This window comes from Pogoniulus pusillus, chromosome 12 (assembly GCF_015220805.1).
Source record: "Pogoniulus pusillus isolate bPogPus1 chromosome 12, bPogPus1.pri, whole genome shotgun sequence".
Taxonomy (NCBI): Eukaryota; Metazoa; Chordata; class Aves; order Piciformes; family Lybiidae; genus Pogoniulus; species Pogoniulus pusillus.
This window is the reverse complement of record NC_087275.1, coordinates 16,398,217-16,426,137: the sequence shown is the minus strand read 5'-3', so window position 1 is coordinate 16,426,137 and position 27,921 is coordinate 16,398,217. Positions and strand designations below refer to the sequence as shown.

The 27,921-nt window shown below is 41.8% G+C and overlaps 2 protein-coding genes across 7 annotated transcripts; one reads left to right on the top strand and one right to left on the bottom strand.

Annotated features, from left to right (window-relative positions):
• The first annotated feature begins 176 nt into the window (after positions 1-176).
• TMEM50B (transmembrane protein 50B) lies at positions 177-21,396 on the top strand. Of its 6 annotated transcripts, XR_010304301.1 has the most exons (9): positions 178-398; positions 6,729-6,903; positions 9,100-9,212; positions 10,158-10,225; positions 11,213-11,305; positions 11,506-11,563; positions 13,922-14,015; positions 18,468-18,516; positions 20,386-21,396. XR_010304301.1 is itself a non-coding variant. In XM_064152447.1 (8 exons), the coding sequence occupies exons 3-8, from the start codon at positions 6,805-6,807 to the stop codon at positions 14,156-14,158; spliced, it is 528 nt and encodes a 175-aa protein (XP_064008517.1). In that variant the 5' UTR covers positions 177-398; positions 821-927; positions 6,729-6,804; the 3' UTR covers positions 14,159-15,513. The 6 variants fall into 6 exon arrangements, 5 of the variants coding, with proteins under 5 accessions (XP_064008517.1, XP_064008516.1, XP_064008520.1 ...); XM_064152447.1 differs by lacking the exons at positions 13,922-14,015; positions 18,468-18,516; positions 20,386-21,396 and adding exons at positions 821-927; positions 14,062-15,513 and having other exon boundaries at positions 177-398; XM_064152450.1 differs by lacking the exon at positions 18,468-18,516.
• Positions 16,599-27,537, bottom strand: IFNGR2 (interferon gamma receptor 2). Its single transcript, XM_064152445.1, has 7 exons — positions 27,263-27,537; positions 24,492-24,618; positions 23,784-23,959; positions 22,663-22,811; positions 21,267-21,420; positions 20,035-20,180; positions 16,599-17,713 (listed from the first exon to the last, which is right to left on the bottom strand). The coding sequence occupies exons 1-7, from the start codon at positions 27,336-27,338 to the stop codon at positions 17,540-17,542; spliced, it is 1,002 nt and encodes a 333-aa protein (XP_064008515.1). The 5' UTR covers positions 27,339-27,537; the 3' UTR covers positions 16,599-17,539.
• Positions 27,538-27,921: the final 384 nt, after the last annotated feature.

Genomic DNA, 27,921 nt, shown 5'->3' with positions numbered 1-27,921 from the left:
CGGGAGCCGTTTCAGCCCTGTGAAGCCGCCCCGTGCGCTGCTGGTGGGACGGCGTCAAGCGGCGTGAGCCTGGGAGGTAATCGCCGGCTTCCGGCAAGATGCTCATCGCCGCGGCGGGGAGGGCAGAGAGGGGCGGAGGGAGCCGGGCCGCGTCCCGCCCCAGAGCGGCCTCCCCGCCCAGGAAAGAAGAGGGCGGGGCTTGCTCCGGCCTCTGCAGTCGGTGGCTCCCGGCTCTGGCGTGGGCTGTGGCACCGGGCAATAGAGGCGCCCCGTCCTCACCCGGCCTCCGGTGACGCGCATCGCTAGCTCCCGATTGGCGTGCAGCCGCGTCGCTCGCCAGTCCCTGCCCACCAGCGCCAGGGCTCCGCAGGCGGAAGAGTGTGGCCCAGGACCGAGGGGTACGTGCGGCCGTGGTCTTCGTGCCGCGCCGCTGGTGCCGGTGGCGGTGGGAGCGGAGGGCGGCCGCGGCGGGGCGCAGCGGGCGGGTGGCGCGGGACACCCGTGTGCGGCGGCAGCGCGGGCCCCGCGTGCCTGCCGGAGCCGCCTCCCTTCGTCCCTGCTCGCTCCTCCTTGCTACGCCGCGAGGGACCTTCTGCTGCCCACCTCCGCCCAAGGGAGCGGTGCCTCTGCCCTCCATCTGTGCTCGGAGTCTGGAGCGGCGCTGTCGGCCCCTGCCCGGTGCCCGTGGCTTCCACGTAGCCCTTGGTGCTGGCCTAGGGCAGTGCGGAGGGGCCTGCTCACCTCGGGCTCTGGGGCCGGGGCTATCCGACCACGCTCGGCTGCCTCTTACGCCGCAGCCGTGACGTTTTTGTCGTATCAGGGCTTCGGCCGCTGGAAGTCGCGGGCCTGACTCCGGGCGCCGGAGTAGCCGAGGGGCAGCAGGATTCGTCCATCCCCGCCGCAGGGTCATGGTCAGGTCCTTCTCAGGTAGACAGTATTCATATCTAGGCAAGGAAGCAGAGGCACTGATCAGAAAGTTTGAAGGCTGTAGATGAAATCTAAATCAAATTCCTTATGTTTTCTAAGTAATGCTGCCCTCAGCATAATGATTACTGTCAGGACTTGGATTGCAGCATTGGGATTCTGCCTCATCTTGCGCCGTCATGGCTTGAGACCATTAAATAAATATTGATGCACATGATATGCTCTTATGGACAAAAATAGGCCTGTGGGTAATTGCAGAATTGATATTTTATTCTTCCCCTCTCAAGTCTTTAAACTTTAATAACGTTGTTAATGCCTCCTTGCTGTAGATAGCACTCGCATTGCTCTGAGCATCACACAGATTTGGGGTAGGTGATGTTAATACTTTGCCACATATTCACTTGAGTTTGTGTAAAAGTTCTTTCCCCATCTTGTCTTGGTGTAATACTTAGAAGCTGGACAGTAGGATGTAGTGCTATGGTGTATGGGAAATGAGAAGTGAAACTGGAAGTACCAAAACGAGTGAGTGGTCTGAAGATCCCCTTGAAAAAATTCAGTGACCTTAATAGAAATATTCGCCTAAGCTCCTTACACTGAACATGCCAAATGTATTTTCACTGTACATGCATAAAGAGAAAAGTATGTGGCTCAAGGCATATTCTGATAGGTTGTTTGAGGAAGATACTGTCAGCTTTGAGGAAAACAGGGTTTTCTTCTTGACTGCAGATTTCCTCTCTCCCTGTCTTTTAGTTTCTTCTTGGGAAATGGGAGGTTCCGTTCTTCGCTAAGCTGATGATACTCCAGGGCCCTTCTGCATCTTGAGGCAGTTCTCTTTTAGCAGCCTTTTCGTATATTTTTTTGCAGCTGCTTTTTTTTAAAGTGAAATCAGTTCATTTTGGGAGCAGAAAACCAGTTTTTCAGATGAAAATTATAAACTCAGATTCTTGTGTTTTCACTTATTTTGTCTGACTAGTAGTCGTTTTAGCCTGAGTGCTAGTGTTCACAAAGTATTGTTTTACAGCAAGTACAGCTGTCTTTGGTCACCAGTTTGTTCTTGCAAGCACTCTTGTGTTTCTGTTTGTTTGGCGTGAGAGAGAAATGCTTCCTGAGAACACTGGGAGAACCTGTGTGCCCTTGGCAAAGGGGAGGAGACAGATTGTAGGAAGGACGTTGAAGGACAGATAATGCGAGGAGTCGTTTTACCTGTTTCCTTGCTGTGAAGTATGTGGATGTAAAAGCTTAAATTGAGAGTGAATTTTGTACCTTTATTGAGATAAGAAAGTTTAGCTGAAAAGCACCAGAGTTTTTTGTCTGTGTAGTAGGGTATAATTGGGCAAAAAACCTATGTATGTGTCCATATTAACCCATAGAAAGGTAAACTTTAGCTCTTGTGGTCTTGGTGGAAACTGAGTTTCACAGTGTCATTGGTCTTTCACAGTTGAAGCATAGCATATTTTCTTCCACTTTTGGTAGGGATGTTGAGAACTCTGTAAATATGGAGCATTGTCATAGGCTGAAAGAATGGTTTGGGTTCAAAGCTCATCTAGTTCCAGTCCCCCTGCCATGGGCTGGGACATCATTCCCTAGCCCTACCCAGCCTGACCTTGAATATTTTCAGTGGTGGGACACCCACAGCTTTTCTGAGCAACATTTTCAGTGTCTCCTCACCTTAAGTGTAAATTTGCCTTCCCTTATATCCAGTCTTTGCCTGCCCTCTTTCAGTTTCAAATAATGGCCCTTGTCACTACAGACCCTGGTCAAAACTTGCTCCATGTTTTTGGCAAGTCCCCTTTGCATACTGAAAGGCCACAATAGGGTTTTCCTGGAACATTCATTGTCTAGGCTGAGCAACTCTAACTCCCTCAGCCTTTCTTCACAGGAGAGATGTTCCAGCTCTCCCAAATGGGAAGCCTCAATTTTTGTGGCACTTCTCAAGGCTGATTCTAACAAGTCCATGTCCTTCTTGTGCTCTAGAGCTGAACTCAGTACTCCAGATGGGGTCTCAGGAGAGCAGAGCAAAGCAGGAGAATAGCTTCTCTTGACCTGCTCATTGTTGTGTAGCCCAGGTTATAACTGACATTCTTAGCTGCCACTGCATGTTGCCAGCTCTTGTTCTTTTTTCCCATAGGGCTGCTCTCACTCCATGTGTCCTCAGGTCTGTACTGTCAGTGAGGATTGTGTCAGTGCAGCTGCAAACCTTCTTGAACTTGGTGAGGTTTGCAAGGTGCTCACGCTTCAAGTCTGTTAAGGTCCCATTGGATGGCATTCCTTTCTTCTAGCGTATCAGCATACTTTTTCCCTCCAGCATGTTAAAACCAGTACTGTATAATAGCTAGGTGTTCAGTTAAGAGCTTGTTTAGGTAACAGCAGGCCAGCCTGGCATTTGGCTTGGCTCTGTCATCTGTCCTTCCAGTATGATCAGCACTGTGCTTACCTTTCAAACGAGAATATGGGAGAGTTGTTGGTGGAATTTAAGCTTAGTTGTATGAAATGTTTTGGCATCCTGCATTCTACTTCCAGACATGGAGACTGCACAGCCCTTTCTTGTCAAAGCCTCTGCATGTAGGTGCTTTCAGTGAGGTGTGCATTCGGTCAGAAACAGCATTGTCCTCTCACAGAGAGGAGTATCCACATACTGGTCGCAGAACATACATATGTTGAGTAATGCTGAAAGAAATGGTGTACCACTGCTCTGTAGTCATCTGTACACTATGTCATTAGTGACACAAATGTTTGGTTTTACTGTCAGGTGAGGCTCTCCTGAAATATCTCTGCAAAAGATTCCTTTGCAAGCATTCTGAATGGCATCTGTTAATGTTTAGACCATCTTAGGAAAAGGGCAGCCTCATTCACGCCTCTGTTTACTGAGGATGGTATCCTTGTGTGCCTCTTCTCCACTGAGCCTTCTTTGAGAAATCAGTGCTAATTTCTGATGTTGAACACATGTGTAAATAATTCCAGACTTTTTGCCTGTGTTCTGTTCCAAATTCAATGCACAATACTCCTCCATATTTGTCATCTTCTTCCAGAGAGAGGATGAGTGGAACAGGAGACTTATGTCATCAGTTACTATTATTTGCTTTAGAAAGATCACCAGCAGATAGTATTTAATCTATTTACATTATGTAGTGTGCTTCTCTCCTGAGTAGAAAGATAAAATACAGGTGAAGTGCAGCTTGTGAAACAATATGAAGCACTAAAAATGGGGTTTAGGATAGAGTAATATGCTGTGGCAGAAGATTTCCCTGTATCTCAGAAGGCACATTAAAAAAAAAAAGTAAATTAACTTGTCCTCCTCTCCCTCTACACTTATTTGTCAGTACTGCAGTTGAGAAAACTCCAGTTGATATCCAGTAGAACTGAATACTGAGAGAAGTTTTGGCTCAGATTTCTGAAGTGACTAAACTGCTTCAGGTTTGTCACCTTATGTTCATGCTTGATAATTAGGACAGGTGTTTGTGCAATGTAAGACATTCATAACTGTTACCAGTACTGATTTTGCAAAGTCGAAAGAAGTTTTGCCAGGATAAATGTTAGTGGGGTTTTTGATTGGAAGGTGGTTTAATTATATTAGCAATCCAAACTATCTATCCTCTTTAAATAGTGGAAAGGACTTTTATTTTCATTTTGTTTCAGCCTTTTTCAACCAGAGCAATTTTGTAGAAGTAATAAGATTTCTTCCATTAAGTTGTGCAACACTCTCTCTGCTCCGTAAGTAGCACAGAGGGGTTGAGGTTGGAAGTTGACATACCTGAAATAATGTTTTCCAGTGGCTTTTCCTGAGTTGCTTTCTGAATTACAGTTAAGCTTTACATCAAGTTAGAAACAAATGATTTTGTTTGGATATGTACATACTATTTAAGTGGTCCATTGTGGGGAAAAATTCCAAAAGAAAGTACAGCTTTGGCTATTCTGAAAATGTCTGAAAGTGTATTTACGGGCAAGGTAATAACTTTGCTAGGTTTGTGTTCAGTGAGGAGATGAAATAGTGCAGCATGTTTGTATAGACAAACTGCAGGGTGAGAGCTCTGCAGTCTTGTAGCCGTGACAGCAATGAGAGCCAAGAGCTGTGTTCCAGCGTGGGTGGGCAAGGAGCTGGGAGAGGAGGAGAAGGGAGAGGTTACTGCAAGATGAGGAAGAGACACATTCAGAGTGTGAAGAGGAACAAATAAAGTACAGATGGAGCCATTTTAAGAGTGGAAGTGAAGAAGGGCTGTAGGAGCAGTTGTAAATCTGGAATAGCACAATGCAGTGATTTTGTTGTTGAAAGAATAAGTTTCACAGATTCACAGAGTACCAGGTTGGAAGGAACCTCAAGGATCATCTAGTCCAACCTTTCAGGGTAAGAATATAGTTTATGTGACCCAGCATCCTGTCAAGCTGGGCCTCGACACTGAGAATCTACCACCTTTCTCAGCAGTTTATTCCAATGTCTAGTAGCTCAGATGGTAAAAACATCTTTTCTGGTATTCCAGCCTGAATTTCCCCAGTAGCAGCTTGTGCCCATTACCCCTTCTCTTTACCATGTGACTCTTTGTAAAATGGGAGACTCCCTCATAATATCCACCCTTTATATGCTTGTATGTGGTTGTGAGATAAAGATCTGGGAATTGCTAGGGAAAAGCATAATGTAGGAAAGTAACTGTGTGGTTGAGCCCAGATACTGTAGAAAAGTAAAATAATTTTGGAATTGAATGATGGATTTAAATGCTTTAAGGTGTCATTGTAGCTATGGGTGGATTTCTGGAAACTAGGTTCAGGAGGACAAACTTTATCTTATTTGTAAGAGATGGCCTGTGTTTAGTGTAGACAAACAATTTCACTTTCTGGTGTAGGCTTCTAATTACCACTCTTATCTAGAAAAATGTTCTACTTCTGTCATTCCTGTATCATAATTGTAAGGACATTTGTCTGTTAGTCCTTACCAAGTGTGTGAAAATTGTTTGTGGCAGGTTGAGACACTGCAGAAGTTGGCAGTACTGAAACAAAACAGGATGTCATTACATGGCTGTGAGTCACTGCTAGATAGAAAAGCTGTGAATATTGTAACTTTTGAAGTTCAAATCATGTATGCTAATTGTCTTAGGGTGTGAGAGTATGTATGTAGTGCAAAGTCTTTTATAGCTACTGTCTTACCAAACTGAGAACTGTGTTTTACTAGTCACTTCAGAACTCTAATTACTCTTTACTCTTCCTGTATTTAAAGTTTGATGTGATCCTCTGAAGCAGCACATTCTTTACCCTTGGCATTAGTCAATTCACTGAGTTATTCCCTTTTACTCTGTGTTAGGAGGGCACTGTATTACCTATCTGAAAATACCAGTATCTTAAGCAGGATTCCTTGTTCTGACTGAAAGACCAAGTTGTGGTCTGCATATGGAGCCCTGTTTTGTGTGGTTTTGTTTTTTTTTTTTAACTGCTAATGCCAGAGTGAGGATTTTGGCTTGAAGACAAAGCTTTGATTTAAATACTTGCTTTTTCTGTCCTGCTTCTTCATTTGCTTTTATTTTTGTTCCACACACTTGAACAAACAGTGCATGCTATTTGTTTTCTGTTTTGGATATGATTATATTTACATAAATGTTTGGGTTGTGTGAGGATTTGGCTTTGTAATCTGTTTGGAAGGTAGTGTTTGCTTGTTCTTTTTGAAGTACAGATCAATATAGAATCTGTAATGTGTATGGAATATTTAATTCCTTAAAAACAAAGGACCCAAATATATTGTAAAAAACTGCTCATGAGAGCTGTCAAACATCTGAAGGTTTTGCAACTTTGTATTAAATGCATCTTTGGCTGTGTTTCAGGATTTAAGACTCAGCTGTTCATGGAAAAATTAATGTATAAGTACAGAATAAGAAGGACTATCTAATTATTAAGGAAATGGCAGGATTCCTAGACAACTTCCGTTGGCCAGAATGTGAGTGCATTGACTGGAGTGAAAGAAGAAATGCTGTTGCTTCAATAGTTGCAGGTGTATTGGTAAGTTCTGAAAGGATGTGAATCAGAACTCTGCTGGCACGTTTGGAAGGATGACAGACAGTTACAGTTTTGTTTCAAATGCAGTGAAGTCTTGCTCTTATCTGCACCTCAACCCAGTACATTTCTTTGACATTCTTTAAAGTGTAATTGTTAGCTTTTTTACAGGTCGTGTAATTTTGCATTTTATCTGATAATGGTGTACCAGTTCTGCTACTGCTTCTTTTAAAAAGGAAGATAGACATTCCTAGTGATTTTTTTGCAAAATTAGGTATGTTAGAACTACTTTGTTATCCTGTGTTATACGTAGTTTGTATCTCTTATGTTTAGAATATGTACACATGTCAAGGTTTAAGGCTGGACCAGCCACTGGATGAGTGACAGATGCTTTCTATTAATCCCTCTCCCTTCCAAAAGGAAAGGAGAAAGGGAATTAAGAGAGAGAGACTTACTCATTGGAAGAGAAAACTAGAACAGCTTTAGTGAAAAGAACAATAAAATTAAATATGTGCAAATATATACAAACCCAGTATTAAACCAAACCCTCATAAATGGCAATTACAGCACCCTCAGCTGCTGTGGGCAGGCACTGGGAAAGACCCAGACTGGACTCAGTGGCAGATGGGAGCCAGATTCAGGAGCTGGATGTGGGAACTGGATTCAGGAATGCACAGGTTGGGATCAAAGGCAGAATGAACAGAAGCCTCCTTGGATGCCAACTACTGAAAAGGAGACTTTGACCCTTGTGATTGCTCAGCTTTGTACTGATGATGATGTATATGAACTGGCATCCCTTGTTGGTCAGTTTAGGTTCACTTAATTCTGTCTGCTCCTCCCTGAATTTGTAACTTTTTGCTTTATGGCACTTCGGTGTGGTACAGAAGATTTAGCTACAATGTTGGTCTTCATAGCAGCAAGTGTAAGCAGGAGCCTTTCTGCATACCAGTCCTTAGTAGTTAACTGTAAACATCCAACCTGGTTGATTCTAGGATTCCTAAAGCAGTCCCTGCTCTCCCCTGCTCTTACCTCTCACTCTGCCTGAAGAGCTCTTCTTCTCCACCACTGTTTTTGCAGTCATCTCAGAGCCTGAGGCAAGAGGCTCCAAGAGCTGAAATACCCTACAAAAGAAATGAGCTCCAGCAAAGACACATACCCATCACCCGTGGATGATGTTGCAACAGTTGCTGAGCCTAACCCTAGCAAGCCGGGGGGCCACCAGGCCCCCCGGCCTTTGAAATCCTCCACCAATTCACCCGGTGCACACCATAGGGACTCACCAAGGATGCCGGGCAGAGGATCCCTTGGCCCACAATGGGCCTGACTTAGGGCTTCTAGCCTTCCTGGGGCAGAATATAAAGGGAAGTGGGCAGGGAGGGCAAAGTGGCTGCACCTGGGGTGGGAGGAGACTCCGATAGCCAGCTAATAGAAAATGGCATCACCTGGTGGCAACACACCTGATGTGTTACAATAGGAAATTAATTAAATGGTGATTAATTAATTGCAAGCATAATAGATGATAGCAATATCTGTAACTAAAGCTGATTACATTATGCCCAGAACAAATAGCACAATGAAGATATGTATTTGAACAAATAATGCTGGCTAAAGCACATCATTTAATTTATCTGCTGAAGGAGGCAATGCAGTGACTGACAGAATATCCTCTGTGTTAAAAGAGGAGGTGTTCAAAAAAAGCCTGGCTGAGGCACTTAGTGCCATGGTCTAGTTGATTGGACAGGGCTGGGTGCTAGGTTGGACTGGATGATCTTGGAGGTCTCTTCCAACCTGCTTGATTCTATGATGATCAAGCCTTACTACTTCTAGAAGCTGACACTCTCTGTGAAAATATTCTGTTATCTTCAGATAGTGCAGTTACTCAAAAGAGACTGAGCTGAAAAGTAAAATCTCTGAACAGAATGAATTCTGTTCTAGCTCAAATCAGAACAACAAGGAATTTAAGCATACAATAAAACTTAATGTGAAGAGAAAATGAGACTAATTCACAAATGCTCCTCTGAAAATGTCATTGTTAAGGATTATGCAGAACTTGCACAGCAAACTTAGAGTCTGACTTCAGTGGTTTTCTAGAATAGTTTGTTCTTGTTAAAAGACAAACCAATGGTATGCAAGAACATTTGCCATATTTTGTCTTTCTCCGTACCCTTCCAACCTTCTAACACTTCTCTGTTTTCTGTCTAGTTTTTCACAGGTTGGTGGATAATGATAGATGCTGCAGTAGTTTACCCTAAGCCAGAACAAATGAACCATGCATTCCATACCTGTGGGGTGTTTTCAACACTAGCCTTTTTCATGTAAGTGTATGGAAAGGGAGTTACTGTTAAATAAACATGAGCTGTTACACTTTTTGCTAGGCAGTATGGGATGGGATGAAACTTTGTCATTTGATTATAGGAGCAAACTTGCACCTTTTTGCTTGGCAAGATAAAGGCCTTCTGTCTTTTAGCTCTGACCTTTGTTTCTGATCATAATCTGCTTATTCATTGTCGCCTTTATCTCCATCTAAGGTAAATTGCTTTTCCTGAGTACTCTGGCTGAATGCAAGAAAGGAGACCTTCCTCTACACGAGGAAGGCCTTCTAATAAGGCCTTCTCTTAGTATTTGGATTCCTAGACCAAAATTCATGTCATGCTGCCCACTTGCTTACTTTAGTATAAAACATTTGGATGCATTTTCCCCCAGTTTTAGATAGTTATCCCAGAACTTCCTCAAATGAGAGAAGTAGTATTGTTATAGGTATTCCTGTAAAGGCAGTATATTATAGGTATTCCTATAAAGATGTAAATGTGGCAGGCTTGAAGGAGAAGCATTAGCTTGTATTGAATTGCACAATATTGGTGAGGAGAAGGAAAGGAGGAATTTGGATTTGCAAGACCTTAACACTTGGTATCTGAAAGTTTTGGTGGTTTTATTTTGTTTGTTTGTTGGGTTGGTTTGGTTTTGTTTTTTGGTTGGGTGTTTTTTTCCTCAGAAGTGTGACTCATTTTTAAAGAATATATTGCTCCTCTTTACTCTCTTGAATACTGCAGTATTCATTGTGAGGGAAAGTAGTCTGTACGATAGTCATGAGCACTGTGCTACTGGTTGTTGTCGCTATGAAGAGGCTTTAGATATTTAAAAAACATCCAGAAAATGACCCAGGAATATTCAGTCATGAAATGGGTCAGTTCTTTCGTCTTACAGTTCTGTTAATCTGTTTTCTCATAATCTGAATTGTGTGCACTTTTGTCTGTTCCCAGGATAAATGCTGTATCGAATGCACAGGTGAGAGGAGACAGTTACAGCGATGGATGCTTAGGAAGAACAGGTAAATTAAAGATCATGCCCAGTTTAAAGACTGAATTATTTAGAAGATGTTTTGTTATTTGTTTTTTTTTTTTTTCCCTAAGTCATGGTTGAACAGTAGAAAGAGAAGTAGTAGAAGATAAATTCTGTTAATTTCTTTATAAAATTAATACTTGGAGATAAGTACTGCTTTGCTAAAAAGATGAACTTAGAACGTTTGACATCTGTATATCTTGAATACATGACCTTGGAAGAAGTAAATTTCTGCCTTGTGGTAGGCTATGGAACAGGCAGAATGTCTTCTTTTAGAAAGTATTGCAAACACTTTCCTCCGTGTGTCACCTACTGTGTGGTGTCTGTGGATCTCCTGTCCTTTCTGCTTTCATTTGTATTTCCTTACTGTTTCCCATGTGGATCCCTGCATCTTTTTTCTTGTGACTTGTAGAGTGCCTCACTGGAAATCTGGTAGGATGTAGTAATTTTTTTTAATTAGCATGTGACTTTTGTGTCTGCATCTTTCATAAATCAGCCTGGGAGAATCTTTGCACAGAAGTACTTTTTCTTCACCATGAGTGAGCAGATTGATTGTTTTCAATGGTATTGTCTTCCTTTTTCAGCAGGTAATATCTAGCTATGCTGGATCTTGCCTACCTGCTGAAGTAAATACAGGAAGCTTTGTTTTATGAACCCCACTGAATGCCCCTCTGCTCCAGAAACACTGCTGTCCTTGGCAAAGAACTGTGTCATTAGCCTACTTCAGTTGTGTTAAATGATGTTATAGAGGTCCTGACAGATGAGAGTAAACTTTCAGTAGTTGTGCCTGCTCACTGAAATAAGGGGAATCTGTTCACTATGTGTTTTGCTAGAGAAGCCAAATTCTGGTTTATCTTGTCCTTGGTACAGAGTTTTTAACCCTTTGCCTTTGTGTCTTCAGCAAAATATCATACTATATGGTAGTAGACTAGTTAATAGTTTATGTGGTTCTCAGAGGTTTTAATATTCCCTGCAGGTGCTCGTGTCTGGCTCTTCATTGGCTTTATGCTGATGTTTGGTTCACTTATTGCTTCAATGTGGATTCTTTTTGGAGCATATGTTACACAGAGTAAGTTTGTTTATTCTCACGTATAGAAAAATATTGTTGCTGTCAGCCAAAAGGCAGAAAAATCTATAAAAATGGGAGTGTGTGGTCCTTTCTTGTAGAGCCATACCATCTGGTTTTGCAGAGTGGTACTATGAATAGTGTTTTCAATACACCTTCCAGTACAAAAGAAGTTAATGTTTCCTTTGTTACTTACTTTGCAGACACTAATGTTTACCCTGGATTAGCAGTGTTTTTCCAAAATGCGTTGATATTTTTCAGGTAAGTTATCTGGGCAAATTTCTGACTTACCTGCTTCCACACACATTGGTACTTCTTGAAAATAGGTTCCAAAAGCTGGAGACAGCTTTGACTCCAGACATGGACCTTCCACAGTGTGGAGTTTGCTTTTAGTGCAGGATCCTCCATATTTCACTTTATTGCCTATCCTGACCTTTACTTGAGGAGGGTGGCATGTAAGCCAAAGGTATCTCTTGGGCTACTGAGTAAACTGACATTGCATAGAGACCTGATGTGATGTTATTCAGTGCTTCAACTGATCAAACAATTTCTTAAAAACAATATAATTTTTTTTTCTCTGATACTTTTTTCCTACTCCCTTTGCTCCAGTGCTTAGAAGCAACGTTTTATTTGCTCCTCAGCCCATGAGAGGCTCCTCTTTCCCCTCATGCTCCTGTGAGTCCATCTTTGTCTGGTCTCACTGAATTTACAGGTCTAGAATGAAGATGACCAAGGATGTAGACAGTGTTCTGGGTGAGACATTGTCACTGTCTTTGGATAATGGCAATAATGCATTCATCTCTGTACTATAGATACCTTGGCATATGTCCTAGCAGCACTAGTCCAGAGATCCTCATGCCCTTTTCCCAGCTGTTTCATACCTATGGCTCAATTATCTGATAACACACCTGGATTTGTTTCTACTGGATGAGCTTTCAGTTGTGAAGAGTGATTTTTCATTTTTTTTCCTTTAAGAACACGATAGTTACATTTGGGTTTCTCTCATTTTGCTTATTAACATTAAGTATATCACGTTCCCCTTTGAAACTATCTGTAATAACTCTTTTTACATGTATAACACATTCTGTAATCCATTAATTTTATTAGTTAATAAAAGCCAATTAAAGCATGAGATAACGTATGTTCCAAGACAGTCACTGGAAGAGTTCACATAACGTCTTTGGCAAGTTCTTATGCACTTAAATTACTGAGATAACAGTTTTTCTTGTATTGTGTCAAATGCTGTGCAATGAGCTAAATTGACTGGCTCTGCTGTGCTTCCCTGTATGGAAAATCAGCTGTGTTCTTGCCAAAAATAGCAGTTCCTAAATCTCTCTTGTAGTCTGGCACATGATTGAAATGGGATACTGACAGAGGCAGACTTTTGAGAATAGTTTCACCATGTTTGAAATCTTTAGCCTTATTTCAGTAGTTCAGTGGACTTAACTGAAGCTGCTTTTTGGTTCTGAAAGTGTCTTAGTTTCTGTGTTACTCTGTATGTAGATCTATTTCTAGATTTTGTTTGTTTTGTCATCTGAATTTTGTTTTCTAGGTATGAACTGTGAGACAAATTAGAACTTAGTTGTTGGGAGGCTTTGTTTAATTTTGTTTTTTAAAAGGGCTTTTATTCCACCATGCACTGCAGGCAGTAACAGTTGCTAAGTCCATCCGTTGCTACTGACTCCTTTCCATAGACCAGACCAGGATCAATCAGGGATGCCCTTCTCAGTATCCTTACTGAAAACTCTTTTTTTTCAGTTGAATCAGATTCTCTTCCATCAGTGTTATTCTGTAATGTCTGTATTCCCTGAACCATGTCTCTCCTTTGGGATTCATGTTTCAGACCTGATTGTTACTTCACCATATTTTTAAACTTAGTTTTACATGCTGTGTTAGTAGTTCTCTTCTCTAGTTCATTGTCCAGCTATCTAGCTTGTTTTACTTATCATTTGTTAATGTTGTTCTCACTGTCAGTGTTTCTCATTTCCCTCCCTCTTTATTCTCTTATGATTTAGCATGACCATGACCACCTTTACCACCTGTTTGCTATAAGAAAAAAAAAGTATTATAAGGAACAATAGGGAAATCATGCTTAGTTTTCTTCCCTCAATATTGTTTTAAGTTTTATTGTATTTCTGGCAATATGTAATAGCATCCAACCTTATAAAAAGAATTTTGGAAATCAAATTATAGTTTGGATCCACCACGGGATTAATATACTTTATGATTTGCTCATAAAAATGTGATTGCTTAGATTCTATCCTAGCATGATGTATTATGTTCAGCTGATTTCCAGGCACCAGGCTGAGACTTGCTGCTCTGTAACTCAGTGGTTTGGTCCTAGGATCTCAAATCCTTAGGATTTTTCCCTTCAGAAGCAGCTGCTTTTGCTATGAGACTGGCAGGTTTTGTATTTGAGCAGTTGCTTCAACTTGTATCTTGTAGTTTTTCAGTGCATAGTAAATAGCAGTATGAAATTGAGATATTGACTTGAATAAAAGCTACAGTTACTGAAGGGATGTTGATTTGTAGTTTGGATAGTTTAAGATTACAAAGGTACTATCAAAATTACCTTTTCCACCTTGTGTATGGTCTGATTTTTTTTTTTTCCTTTTTCAGTACTCTGATCTACAAGTTTGGGAGAACAGAAGAGTTATGGGGATGAGAGATCACATAGAGCATTGTTTGTTCCACGGTTGTTATGTCGTACTATGTATGTAGATATATTTACATTTCTTTGTTCTTGTTTTGCTTTCTAGGTTGTTTGAACTGAGACAAATTACAGTTTCTGTAATAAGCTCCCTCTTTTCACAGAACAGATTTGTGAATATGTATATAGGACTGTATATATCTTAAAAAGGGAATGTCAGGCTTTCTTTCTGAAATCTTGAGGCAAATTTCTTCAAATCCATGGGTTTCCATTAACTCCTAAGAACTGATCTTCCAAACCTTCACGTGTCTCAGACTTCAGCAGGACTCTTTGTGACCAAGCAGGCTAACAACCCATACCCACTAAACGGGGTCATCCCTTCTATGCGTAGGTGAGCTGCAGCTAGTTTTGCAATGGCTGCCTGTGTTAACATGAAGGAGCAGTCAGCATGTGGACGTGACCCAGCTAAGCTTGTCTTTAATGAGGGACAATTCTGTTGTATGCTGAGATAACAGCTAATTTTAAGATTTTTTTTTAACTCTTTGGAAAAATAGAAAGGAGCAGTTTTGGTGTTTTGTTTTGGTTTTTCTGTAAAAGGTTATGAGGTTTTTCAAACAAGGCCCTATTTTAAGCAGGTTCTGCATGGCAGAGCAAACTGGTCCCGGCTCAACTGCTGCAGCACAAATAACATTTGGTAGCAGTGCAGTTCTTAGATTTTATTTCAGTGCTGTTCAATGTAATAGATGCCAATTAGTATTTAATGTATTTACTGGTGTTGGAATGAAAAACCCCAACAAATTGATGCCAGTCATACTTGAGGAATATAAAGAATAAATGAGAGTCAGACTAACATCTCTAAAATTATGCTACCCTTTCTTGCTTTGGGGGAGGCTTTTTGCTGATAAATGAATGGTTTTCCTGCTACCTTCTCTCTTTAAAAGGCAAGTATTTCAAATGAGGCTATAGCAGATGTATTTATTGCTCATAACCTCACATTGAAATAATTGCCAGTTTTAGGACTGCCATTTGCCCCAGTTAACATGTATTTATCTCTTAAATTTGACGGGCACTTTATGGGAATGCTTCCATTACTGAAATCTAGTTTCTTCTATCTGGAGAATCTAAAAAAAGAGAATCAATGTTGTTTTACAGCTTTGGACTGATCTTGTACATTCATCTTGCTGTTGGTGATGACTTAGGAGTCCTCTGTGTTTTTTAAAGCATTTGAATCTATCTGGTGTTTAAAGTCTTTTATAACTTTCCATGTATGAAGATTGCTGACCAAATGGCATTGAACTGCAGAACGTAACTTCTGTGCATAGTTACTGTATCCTGTTAGTCATCTAATTGCTCCCTTGTGGGAATTGCTCCAGTGGACAGAATATGAAGCAAATACTGCAGCTGAAATTGTGCTACTGGCTAGACTAACTGCATCCTGCTGTCTCGCTGTCCTGCAGTGAGTTGATACATTCACTGCTGTGAATCATAGCTTTGTACATAAGTTGTCTGTTTAGCTGTGATTTCAGAAAACTGCAATAAAACTTTATCTTACATTACCAAAGTAGTGAGCTTTGTGAGGTAACTGCACATTAGTGCTCAACAGCTCAAGCAGTACTTGAAACCTTCACATCAGTCTTACTGCAGTTGATTAAGTCAAACCAAGGCTTTGTTTTCAGGTCTGTCAGTTTCTTGTTTTGGAACTTGGGAATGTTTTCTGGGTTTTTTTCACTAAGGGAGAAACAAGTGTGGCCTACAACTACTCTTATTTACAGTATTGTGCACGTGATGCGCAGCACAAGCTAAGAACTTTTCCAGCGTGCTTTAAGGCACTTTAAAGTACTCACTTAAGAAAAGTGTCTTTTAAGAGTAAGGTAAGAGCTTCTTTCTGAGGTTACCTGCATTTTCTACCAGAAGTTTGCTTCCTTGCAATTATTTCTTCACCATCCTTTCTGATTTTAGAGAACTAGAACAGCTTTGAGTATGTGTCTTTTCTGATAGCCTAAGCTGAAGGAATAACCATGCTGGAGCCATTCAGGCTTCATTCTGAACAGCCTGAGCTCCACTTTAACACTACAGGTTGCTTAAGCTCAGGACAGGGATGGCTCCTTTAAGTTAATGCCCTTGGCCTGCTGCAGATGCCAGTTGTGAAGATAACCACTGAGTCACTCCCAACAAAATATTTTTAACTTGGGCCTGTTTTTGTAACTGTGCCAATGTAGTAACAACTCCCTCCAACAGCTGTCTAGGATAGTGCTTATCCAGGAAGTTGCATGCTGTGTAGCTAAACCTTCACAGAATATGTTTTAACTGTCTTCTTATTTATGTCCTCTGGTGTGCATGTAGGCTGTTCATTTGTGAGCCTGTGCTGCTTCATTTATTTACAGCACAGTATATAAAATAACATGGATGAACTTAAAAAAAGGTATGGTGCAGCTTGAGGCTGACAAATTCTTAGCAGCATGAATAAGTCTTCAGAAAATGATGTTGTCTTGTCATATTGCCTAAACACAAGCAATTAGATTGGAATGTCTCATGAAGCTTTAGGAAAAAAGTTCCTGATTTTTCATGTTATTCCTGTGTTTCTGGAAGAGGTGTTGCCCACAGTTACCAGGTTCATTAACAGACCTATATAACTCAAAGACATAATTTGCAAATAACTAAGTATATTTCTTCATTTAAAAAAAAACAACAAAACCAACAACTTGTATCAAACACAGGAAAAAAGTTACACAGCCCCAAACTTTTCAGTATGGAACAAGATTGTGATGTGTGGCTTAACTGGTCTTCTGCTTTAAAGGACTCAAAACACAACTCTCAGTGAGCTTTGCAGGATGAAAGTGATAGTCAGCAAGAGATTTTAGTGTCTGATTTTACTGATGCACGTTGTATAAATCCTGAGCAAAATTCCTTTAAAATTTAGTTCACTGTACAGAATGACTGTCTCAGTGCAGGAGCAGAAGATTAATGCTTCTCATGAAATGTCTTAGGAGGCAGATAGTAGGAGGTCTTTCTTAGAGCAGTTCTTGTCCACAGATTCATGATGCTGAAGAGAATAAAGTAAATTTTCTTTATAGACTGTCATTTTTATCTGGAGGGAAGGAGCTGCCACAGAAAATGGCACATACTTAAAATGACTCAGAAAAGCATACTAGCATGAATATAATACACACTGGATGCTAACATAGACTTTGCAGGGCCACAAAAAAGCAAAAGCCACACTAGAAGTAATTCATGGTGCAATTACTCACTGAAAAATTCCGGGGTGTACTACATTTACTATAAAGTGCTATTAGTTCTCAGTGATGTCACTATAACCATTTCAGAACCATCTGTCTTTCTTTAAGCAATTTAGTGTTCATTTCTCTTTCATGTTCTGGCTTTCAGTCTGTGGCAGAACAAAGCAGAAGCCAAGTCAACAAAGGCTCAGGGTTCATGTGATTCCCACGAAGCAGCATCTTGGTCGGCATTTGTCACTGGCTGAATTGTGTCCAGAGCTTGTTGTCTGTGCTGCCAGCAGCCACACAGCACTGTTCATGGCCACAAGCCCCTCCAAAGACTTGGTGCAGGCACTCTCACTAGGCCACTGCTTATGTTACTTCACTATCCTGGGAGATGCTGTGTAAATGAGCTTGACTATCCAAACTGCTGCTCGAGGCTGGGCTTTCTTCTCCAAAAAATACAACAGACAAGGAATCGTGGGGATCATCCTCAGCACAATTGTCCAACACCTCTAAAACAGGCATAGTAGGGTCCTTTAAATACTAGAAGAAAATCCAGAAACAACAGTTTAGATATCTATCCACAAATTATCTAGTATCAAATTAGAGATGGAGCAGGTACCACCACCTATTGGCAAGTTGTTTCAGACCAGAATTCACAGTAAGGGCTGCTAAATGTGTATTCTATTCTGGATTTCCTTGAAACTACACTGAACAAAGAGAACGTTAAACATACCTTATTTATGTGAAAAAAAAACCCAAACAAACAACAAATCAATCATGAACTGCATATTTAAGAGAGTTAAGCTTGCATTCCTGCATTTCTTTTTTTTTTCTTAGTATTCTTCTCGTGTCAGTTCAAGCAAATTCTAGCTAGTTAAGAACAAACCATAGAAGAAAGCACTTCTTTTTTACAGTGTTGGGGACATGCTCTCCAACTGAGGACTATGGAAACTGAAAGCTTGCCTGAAGCAATGGTGAAGCTAACAAGCTCAGAGATTCTTGTTTGTTGGGTGTGAGACTTGCACTCCATTAGAGTTGCCAGAAAACTCTAGTGGCATTCTTCTCTTTTTGCTTTGACTTTGCCTCTGCTCCCTTTTCCTCCAAAATCAGCCTTACGATGAATAAAAGAACAGAGCATTAGGAAAAAATGTCATCCAGAGAAAATGTTTCCTGTTCCACCCAGCACCCCCACATACTCTCATTATCACTAAGCCAATCTTGTATTTCACAAGGAATTGGAGACATCTAAAAAAAGGTGATCTGTCATTAAATACTTTTTCTTTTTTTTCATCAGGAAAAAGAAGTCTGGAACACAGACACCTTCACATTGCTGAAAGACTCGTGTAGGTTGGAGTTTTACTCTCTGTACTGTAGGAGGTGTCATAATCTGAGATAGGAGTGCAGCTCAAGTCACATCTGTTACAAAACCTTAGTTTCAATTAAGGCACCATTTTCTCTGTAATCATGGCAAGGCTGATCAATAGGATTATTTTGTTCAGGTGTATTTTAAAAAGCTTTTTCATATAGGAAGCTCAAATACATCCACTCCAGCAAATTCAAGATGTAAGTGAGCCTCTGGCTTTGCTATGTGAAGGCATTTCTGCAGCAAAACCCAGATGCTGAAAGCTGAGCTCTTTCTGTGAAAGAAGGAAGAATGATATGATTTTTCTGAAACTGTGAAAGAGTACCTGTGCTGCTGCCTTAGAGTAATCTGTACTGACAGAAAGCATTTTAAAAGGAGACTCCTCAGGCTGCTTGATCCCTTTTAGAAGCACATGTTTAAAAAAGCCTGTTTACTGATTTTCCTTCATTTGTTATTAGTGTTTTGCCCAAAGCTAGGATCATCCATTGTTCAGGAGGATCTACTTTTGCTCCATATTTACAAGATTAATACAATTACTCCAGAACACACAGAGGTAAAACTACTTTTGCAAGGCCTTTGCATGAAATGCTGAATCATTTTAGTACACTGCAGAAGGACTTTTTTTATCCTGTGTGAGATACACTTTGCTTGACAGCTGACACGGCTATCTCCTCTGAGCCCCAGAGAGATGGTAGCTGAAGTAGCATGAAGAGAAAAAAATTAGGTACTGAGAGCTCTGCAGAAAGTCTGGGTTCATTCACCCATGCCTCTCAAACTCTGGAAAAAAAGCTCCACATTCACAGGCCTACCATAGTAGAATGGACTACTCTGACAAGCAGAAGAAATACACCTCAAATAACTTCAAACAAATACAAGCTTTAAAACAGTTACACTGAATGTATGCTGAATTATTTAAGTCAAGAACTTTGCTTAAAGTACAACTTCCTGTTTAAATACTTGGAGGAAGATGAACAGGACTGAAACAATGCCATTTAGTACACAAATGTGTGAACTACAAGGACAAAAAAAGTTCCAGGATGACTTTTTTCATCCAAATATTGCTGAAACTACAGGGGGAAAAACACTACAAAACCAAAGAGGAACATTCCCTTAGGTAGTTTGTAAGTCCTTGAGTCAGTCTTTGCTCCTAAAACAATCAGTGTTTGCTTTCTTATCAGTAACCTAGGTCCCAAGTACCTCTTCCGCCCCACACAACAGCTTTTTGCTTCAAGTGAGGAACTGTTTTCAGGCCTGATGACTTAGATAAGCAAACAAAAGAGGTAGTCAAGGGATAGAGACTCTTGCTGTGGTTTCCTAACAGGATTCTAGCAACATTTGTATCTCAACGATTCAGCTAAGAGGAATGAAGTGAGAAAAGCAACAGTTGACACTAAGTGGATTATTTGTATTTAAGTCTTACACGACAGCTAATTTCAGTCATATTAAAAGATCACCAATCTTTCACAGGAGATATAAAAAATAAATTGTCTACACATACCTCTTCGAAGTGTGATGGGATTTGTAAAGGTGGACGAGTCCAATACTTAATTGTTTTGTGGCGCTGCCACAGAAGAAACAAACCAACTGATACAGAAAGTAACACCAGTACAAATATTAGTATAACATATCCTGCTCTAGTTGCCTCTGAAACAGAAAAAAGAAAAAAAAAACCAAAACACATACATATGGTAGGTTCATATCTGTATATCATCAAATGTAAAACAATATACAGCAAGCTTAATATACTTGGTAATCAAAATGTAATTTACAAGGCTAAGATGACAACCCTATTATAGATGCAATCTAAACACATGTGTTCAAAAGTAGCTTATTTTGTGATTCCTCATAGAAGTCATCTGGTCCCAGGAGCATCTTGTCTATAATCATGCAGCCTAAGGCAAGCTTCTACTTGATGTGCTAGTGGGATAAATGAAGAGCTGGAGGAATCACTGCTGGCAGAAGGGGAACAAAATCTGTCCTTCAAACCTCAAATTGTCAGCAAGGGCCATTAATGCCAGGGGCTTCTCTTTCAAAGTATGCACCTTTCTTCAAGAAAGCGAGCATCAGAGATTCTACAATCACAGCTCACGGCCTTGCTACCACATACTCAGTCACCACTACTCAGGAGATCAGCTCCTGTGGGACTTCAGAAACTGCATAAGCAGGTGTCATCTATACAGCTTTCAGCGTGTTCAAAGCATGCCAAAAACTAGTCGTGCCTGTGTGCTGGTGGTCACATGGAGAGATTCAAGAGAAACAGATTCTCTCATCTTGCACATTTCCTCTCCTCCCTTCACACTCTCTTTTCGTGTACAAAAGTAAGCAGCTTGAAGTGTCAGAAAATTAAAAAAAGTTGAAGAGGAGAGGGATGTTCCTGCCCTGCAGGAGGCAGTGCCTGAGGGAGAAGAGTTGTAAGAGTATCACTGTCTCCTTCATCAATAGTTTGCAATAAAGACCAGAGATTTTTATTTTCTATCTTTGCATATTCCTAGAAAGTAATACCCACAGCAGTATTTATGAAGGAAAAGAACAAGGGGAAGAGTACAACACAGACCCTTAATTACTGAATGAAAAATTCCTTATTTTGACACCAGTGCCAATTGTGCGCTACAAACAGTTGGTCCTCTCATGGCGCTTCTGTCAAATACAGGAGTGTAAGCAACCAGCAAGTGATCCAAGACTACTCATGTTCTATGGGACATACAAAGACCAACAAAATTTGATTTATACCACCGATTGTAGTTCTGTGACACTTTAGGGCACTTTGCAGTCCAAGTAACTGGTGATCTGAATGCGTCCTCAATTCTGCTTGAATTCTAAAACAATAAAGTGTCAATTCCTTTAGATTGCCAATTTTGAATAGTGTACTGCTCGTCTTTGTCTCCTGTTTAAAAGACACACAAGAAATGCAGGTGTTAGTGTAAAAGCCAAATCTGTCTTCAGAACAACCCCCCTTCTCATATTCAAGTTTCTCATTCAAAACACATTGATTTTATTTTTCAATAAATAAGAGCAGCAGTGAAATATATTTCAACTTCTTACTCAAATGCATTTGAAATGTCACTACTTTAAAATCAAATTAAGCCTGACTACTTAAAATCATATCTAAAAGCATGAACCCTGATGCAGAGTCTCATTTTACCCACAATATGCTGCTGGATGCTTTGACACAGCTGTAAGAACTCAGGCAGCAAGCACAATACAGTAAAGGAAAAACAAGCCACGGAAGTGCCTCCACCACCAGAGAATGCTGACAGAAGTGTAGTTCAGTGAAGAGCCTCCCCCATCTCAGCTACTGAAGAATAAAAATGCTGATGGCCAGTGCAAACCTCTACAGTCTCCATGTGGTCACCATGGTCTTTGTGAATTTTAACCTGTTAGGGCTAGGATAAATGCCTCAGTGAAGCCTACAAAGGCATACACGAGTGACTTCTTGTCTGAATCTCAAAGTATTTTATGTGTGTCAGAAAAACACACATGGGTGCAAGAGAGGAAGGATGTGGCACCATTAACCATCACTCTCTGTGCTCAGACATCCAGACAGTTCTTAACCCAGCATAAGTGCCCCTGTCCAAGCCATGGGCTACCAGCTTTGCTATGGTAGATGGTGTCAAAGGCTTTGCTTGAAGTCCAGGTAGTCCAACTACTGATGCCCCAAACAGCAGCATAAGGACACAAAGACACCTGTAAGTGTCAATATGAACAGGGACAGCTCATGCCAGCTGCATCCAGCATGTTTCTAATAATTCTGCCTTTCTCTGCCTTGGGAACAGACAACATTAAGCCCAGCACAGGAAAGGAGGAAGTATATTTCATAGTCTTACAAACTTCCTTAGCAAAGATTGGAAACTTTGTGGATTCTTCTCCTTGATCTGCAATGTGATTTAGCCTTTATTTCATATGACATAAAAAAAAGATGGTTTTGAAAGTTTCATAATATATATGATATTTATGCCAAGAGCACATTAACTATTTTTCAAGACACCAAATCCTGACCTTCACTGCTAGGGAAGAAAAATAATATTCGTTTTGCTCCTCCATTTCTGCTGTTTCACCAAGAGACACTGACTAATGTCTCTTAGTCACCAAGGTATAACAAACAAAATAAATTGGAAAGCATTCTTACTTTTACAGTAGTACTTGTTGCATTTTCCCAGTAGGACACATGATACTGAAGAAATTCACCTGCTTCAGATCCAAAAGGTGGCATGACACTAATGAGAAGGGAGTGAGAGTTCTCAATCACATTCTTCACTTGAGGGGGACCTATAGTAGCTGAAAACACAGAAAGAGCAGTGAACCTCAGAATACAGAAAGCTTATCACAGTCTTCAGCTTTACTTAAATATTCTCAGCAAACACACTAAATACTGTCAGCTTTTTCTCAGGAAAAGGGATACAACATTTTCTCATCTACTTAATACATTTAAGATGCCCATTTCATTTCAAATCTAAGAAAAAAAAAGACTTGAAAGTATAAATGCAACAATATACTTTAAAGAAAAAAATGTTTCATAACTTTCCCTGGAAATTCAGTAACTATTCACTAGAATGTATTCAAAATTATCTGTATTTAATGGTGATACAATTTTGGTGGGTTTGTTTTGCCTTGTTTTATTTTTCTTCATATACCCTGACATATATTCCTTATTCTCCAAAATACATACTATCTGGGCCAATAGATTGGAGGAGAAATAGCTATTCTCCCCTTCCTTGCTTTGATGTCTCTATCTGTCCTATAGGATAAAAATGACCACCTCCCCTTGTGAAGTAATCCAGGTTATATAAATTCATTAACCAATTCAACTTCTTCTGCAAGTTAAGCTTGTAAGCATTTGTAAAGCACTGAAGTACCTCAAAAAACCCTCCCATGCAAATATTAGAGTATTTTGCAGCTGCTCACATGCTACCACAAATCAAGGGGGTGTATGTGGCAGTGCTAAGTGGGGAGGTAAGAAAATGGAAAACTCTCTAGCATAATACACATTGTAGTTCTTATCAGACTTAACTACCCAATGAAACTCCTCTGTTTCTCTTTTGATACCTGTTGAAAGATCACACCAGAAGAATATCACTACAGAGGAACTAAGTAGTACCCAATTTCTAGCAACACACCAAGGTCTTGTAGTTACCTGAACATCTACAGTTCTCTCATTTGGCTTTTGTACAAAAAGCTGAGAACACACAACAAGCACTTTTATCAAAGAAATCTCATTTGAGAGACAGTGAAATCACAAATAGAACTTACTGTTTCTCTCTGCCACAAATGGATCCGTTTCCACCCAGTCAGAAGTCACTTGCCCTAGCTCAGCCCTCACACGCAACACAAGAGTCCAGCGCCGCTCCTTCAGTGACCAGGGGAGGCTGCATTCGGTTTGGGAGATACGTGTGCAGTTCATCTCACCCCACTGGTTAATGGCCCCTCTGCAGTGCAAAACAAAGGACAAGTGAAGCCCGGGGAGAACAGCACAACTATCTAAAGTACAACTAGACAACTTTTGTAACAACAGAATACATTACAAAACTACCGCTTTTGTGCAGGTTTAATTCCGTGGACCTCTCAGCACCTGCATCCTCTCAGTATTTGGGGAAAAATAAAATTACTAAAGGGAGACTTCAGTAAGGCTAAAATTATACAGGAAAATATGCAACATTTCTTGGTGCTCTGCACATCTTCCATCTTAGCTCAGTTTAGTGGAAATATCACAGGCTGAGAGACTGTCCATCTTCAGAAGCTACTTTAAGACATATATAAGAACATCTGTAACAACTAATAGACAATTCATTCTTTCATTTGCTTATTCAGTTCTAGCTGATTTGGGGTTTTCTGTTTGTTGGGGCTTTTTTTGTGTCTGTTTTGTTTGGGGGTTTTTTTGTTGTTTTGCTTTTTAAAAACAAAGTGTGGTACTGGATTAAAACAACATCGGTTTGGCTGCACTTAGCTCAATCTACTTACGTTTTAAAATGGACTGTATACAACACTAAGCCTCTATCCACTTCAACAGGAGACCACCTCAGTGAGCTATGAAAGTTATAGGAATGAACTCTCACATCCTTTGGTGCTGGTAAATGAGGAGAAGATTCTAAAGCAAGAAGAGAAATGAAAATAACTGTTAAAACATTACAGATAACAGATAACAGTGTGTTAGGGGTTTGAAAGGGACCTCCACAGATCATTGAGTCCAACCCTCCCTGCCAGAGCTGGGCCACAGAATCTAGCGCAGGTCACACAGGAATGCATCCAGATGGGCCTTGAAAGTCTCCAGAGAAGGAGACTTCACAATCGCTCGGCAGGGAGTCTGTTCCAGTGTTCCATGACCCTTACAGTCTGCGTCTGATTTTAATACACAGCACCACACAGCACACTGATGGTGACAGCACTATCTTTCAGAAGAGCTGCCATGCCAGGCTCTCAGCATTCTCAATGCACAGCAAAAAGACAACACACATCTTCAAAAAGTTGCATTAAACTTTAAGCCCATAATACAAAATAAAAGTTTTAATTAGGTACATTACTAGTTTCTTAGCCTCGAATTTTTGAGTAGTGCTCTCAAGTAAACACACACAGATGGATCTTTTTGAGATTCCTTACAGCTTCAAATGTTATCTAAACAACTAATAATTTCTCGCATATTTTAAGGGCTACTAAGTAGCCTTTTCTTCATTTCAAAGCTTTCATTTTGCAGCCACGTAGATTGTTTCTCCCGCTCTCACTGCTGGTCTGGCATGTGGCAAGGTATCTCACACCATCAGTAATCTGTGAACTTGTTTTTTTTTCCCTTCTCTCCTCTCAGAAAAACTAATGGAGGACAAGGGCAGCTGGCTCTTCTCCTCAGTTAAGCCTGCAAACTCATTATTTTGACTTACATGAACATTGAGAAACAGATCATTTCCTTTACCAGCTTCAAAAACACTGAAAAAATTATCAGAGCTATGGCTCTATATTTCAACATCAAGACGCTGTTCACCACAAGGCACTTATTACTGCACTGAGGAGCTGCTTAGAACATCAAAGGAACACGTTCATCTTTTGGTTAGATATTTCAGCTTGAGAAAGGAAGTTACTTTAATTTCTGAAATCACACACTAAACTCCATAATGACCACTAACTTGTGTGACCTAAAGTAACAAAATGCATACTTCAGGGGAAAAAAAAGAACCTACGTATTGCAAGTGTCCTAGAAAAACTCTTAACTACCCCAGTGAAAGGTAGCAAAGTCCCATCCTTTCTGTCTGGAATGTACTCTCACCGAACCATTTATTTTAAAGTATCTGCCAAGCAACACTCGGATTGCCTTTTTCCTGATGCAGACTTTCTGACTCTTCAAGCCACAAGTCAGAGCTTTCACACAGCAGAGTGTGAAGCCACAAGTCAGTGAAAGCACCTCAGCTTGACCTAGCCATTGGTTTCACAGACTCTGCTCCTGAATTATTTCAGATCCCTTCCCCTGCACCAGCCTTAGAACACATCATTTTGGTAAAAAAGAAGTCTGAAGATTTTTTGACAGAATTCTGTTGCTCTATTGTACCAAACTCGCTTCTTACACTTGTCAGACAAGCATCAGAGCCTGCAAAAGGTAAGTAGCAGAAGCATGTGGCCAGGTGGGGATGATGATTACAGCCAGCTATTCTTTTCACTCAGATTTCAAAGTGTAGCATCCCAGTTTGCAACAGAAGCTCAACCCACCCATGGGCATTTGGTCTCTTGAATCAGCCACAAGACTGCAGGCCTGAAATAGCTCCCAGCCAGCCAAAGAGCCCCACAGGGTCCACCAGTCACAGGGTGGACAGTCAGGCCTTGAGGAACAGGAGTAAACGTGACAGCAGATATGCTGAACTCATGGTGGTACCCTTGAGCCTGAGCAAGGACCATACTGCATGCAATACCTCTGTCATGACAGCAGCCCTTCCACACTTGCTGGGATACATACAAAAGCCAGGATTATACTCCTGAGCTACTGCTCAGACCTAGCCTGAAGAGGAAACTATCCCATTACGACACTTCACTTAGACTGAAGTATAAATTCAATCCCACCTAAACTATCAGCTCGGACAATTAAAACTAAGGACACCCAAGTACAGCTTTTGAACGGGTGCCGCATCACTAACTGCAGCCACATCAACGCCCTACAGTGTATCAACCTCCCTCAAGACCGAACCCGCGCAGGTTTTGCTCGCCCTTTGGCAGTGGCGGCCGTTTGCGGCCATGCTGCCCTGCTCCTGGGCCAGCTGCCGGCGGACAGCAGCCGGTACCAGCCCCGACAAGGGCACATTTTACCAGGCGCTGCAACCCCGCGGTTGGCAGGAAAAACCTGGGCCTGTCCTCTTTCAGGTTGCTCAGGGAAGTGGTGGAAGCCCCAGCCCCGGATACTTGGCTGAATGCGACTCTGGGCAATCTGATCTAGTCGCAAGTGTCCCTGCCCACGGCAGGGGGTCTGGAACGGGATGGTCTTTGAGGTCCCTTCCAACTCTGTCAATTTCGTGATTCAGTATGCCAGGCACAGGCAGGATGAGGGAAGGGGGAAATTCGCCTCCCTCCCGTTGTGGTTCCGGTATGTGACAGCTCCGGCTGCTGCCCGCAAGCCGCCTGCAGAGCAGCACCGGCCGTATCCCCCACCCCACAGGCTTCCGCTGCCTCCCGTGCCGGAAGCCCGCCGAGGCGGAGGCACACCGGAGAGGCGCAGTCCCGGCCGCGACTGCAGCGAGCCCGCACTTCGCCATACCCACCTGCGCCCGAGGCCCAGACCATGCCGAGGAGGAAGAGACAGAGGAGATGGGAAAGGAGCAGCGCCCGACACGGCATGGCCCGGCCCCGCTCACTGCCAGAGACTCTTTACCGGTCCCTGAGGAACGGGGCCGGCGAGAGGCTAGTTTAACGGGACCACCTCACACCCGCGACGCGACGACCGCAGCCGGCGGTGACTGAGCCGGCCGCTCCGGCCCAGCCTCGCTCCGCCTCTGCCCCTGCCTACCGGGAGGCGGAGCCCGCCGCCGGTTCCTCCTGCAGCCACGGAGGCTGGCGAGCTGCCCGAGGCGGGGGTTCGGCCTGCCTCAAGCACCCCAGGGACACGCAGGAGGCGCCGGGGGAATTAACTTGCCGAGTCCCCGTGGGCTGTGGCGTAGCCCCGCAGGCTGCCCCCGCCACCGCCTGCGGTGTGGGCTCGCTGGCAGGCGGGCGCCGAGGGCTGCGTGTGCGCCGGTGGAGTGCGGTCGGTGTGAGAAATCTTGCCCTTAAGCCGTCCAAGTCTCCCGCCTTTCTCTGGGTGCATCCAGCCTAACACCGACCCCTGGTTAAATCTAACCGCGCACCTTTTATGCCACTGTTGTGTCGTTAAACAATGTAGCGGCAATGCTGGGAGACAGCATTTCTTCCAAAACCACAACTG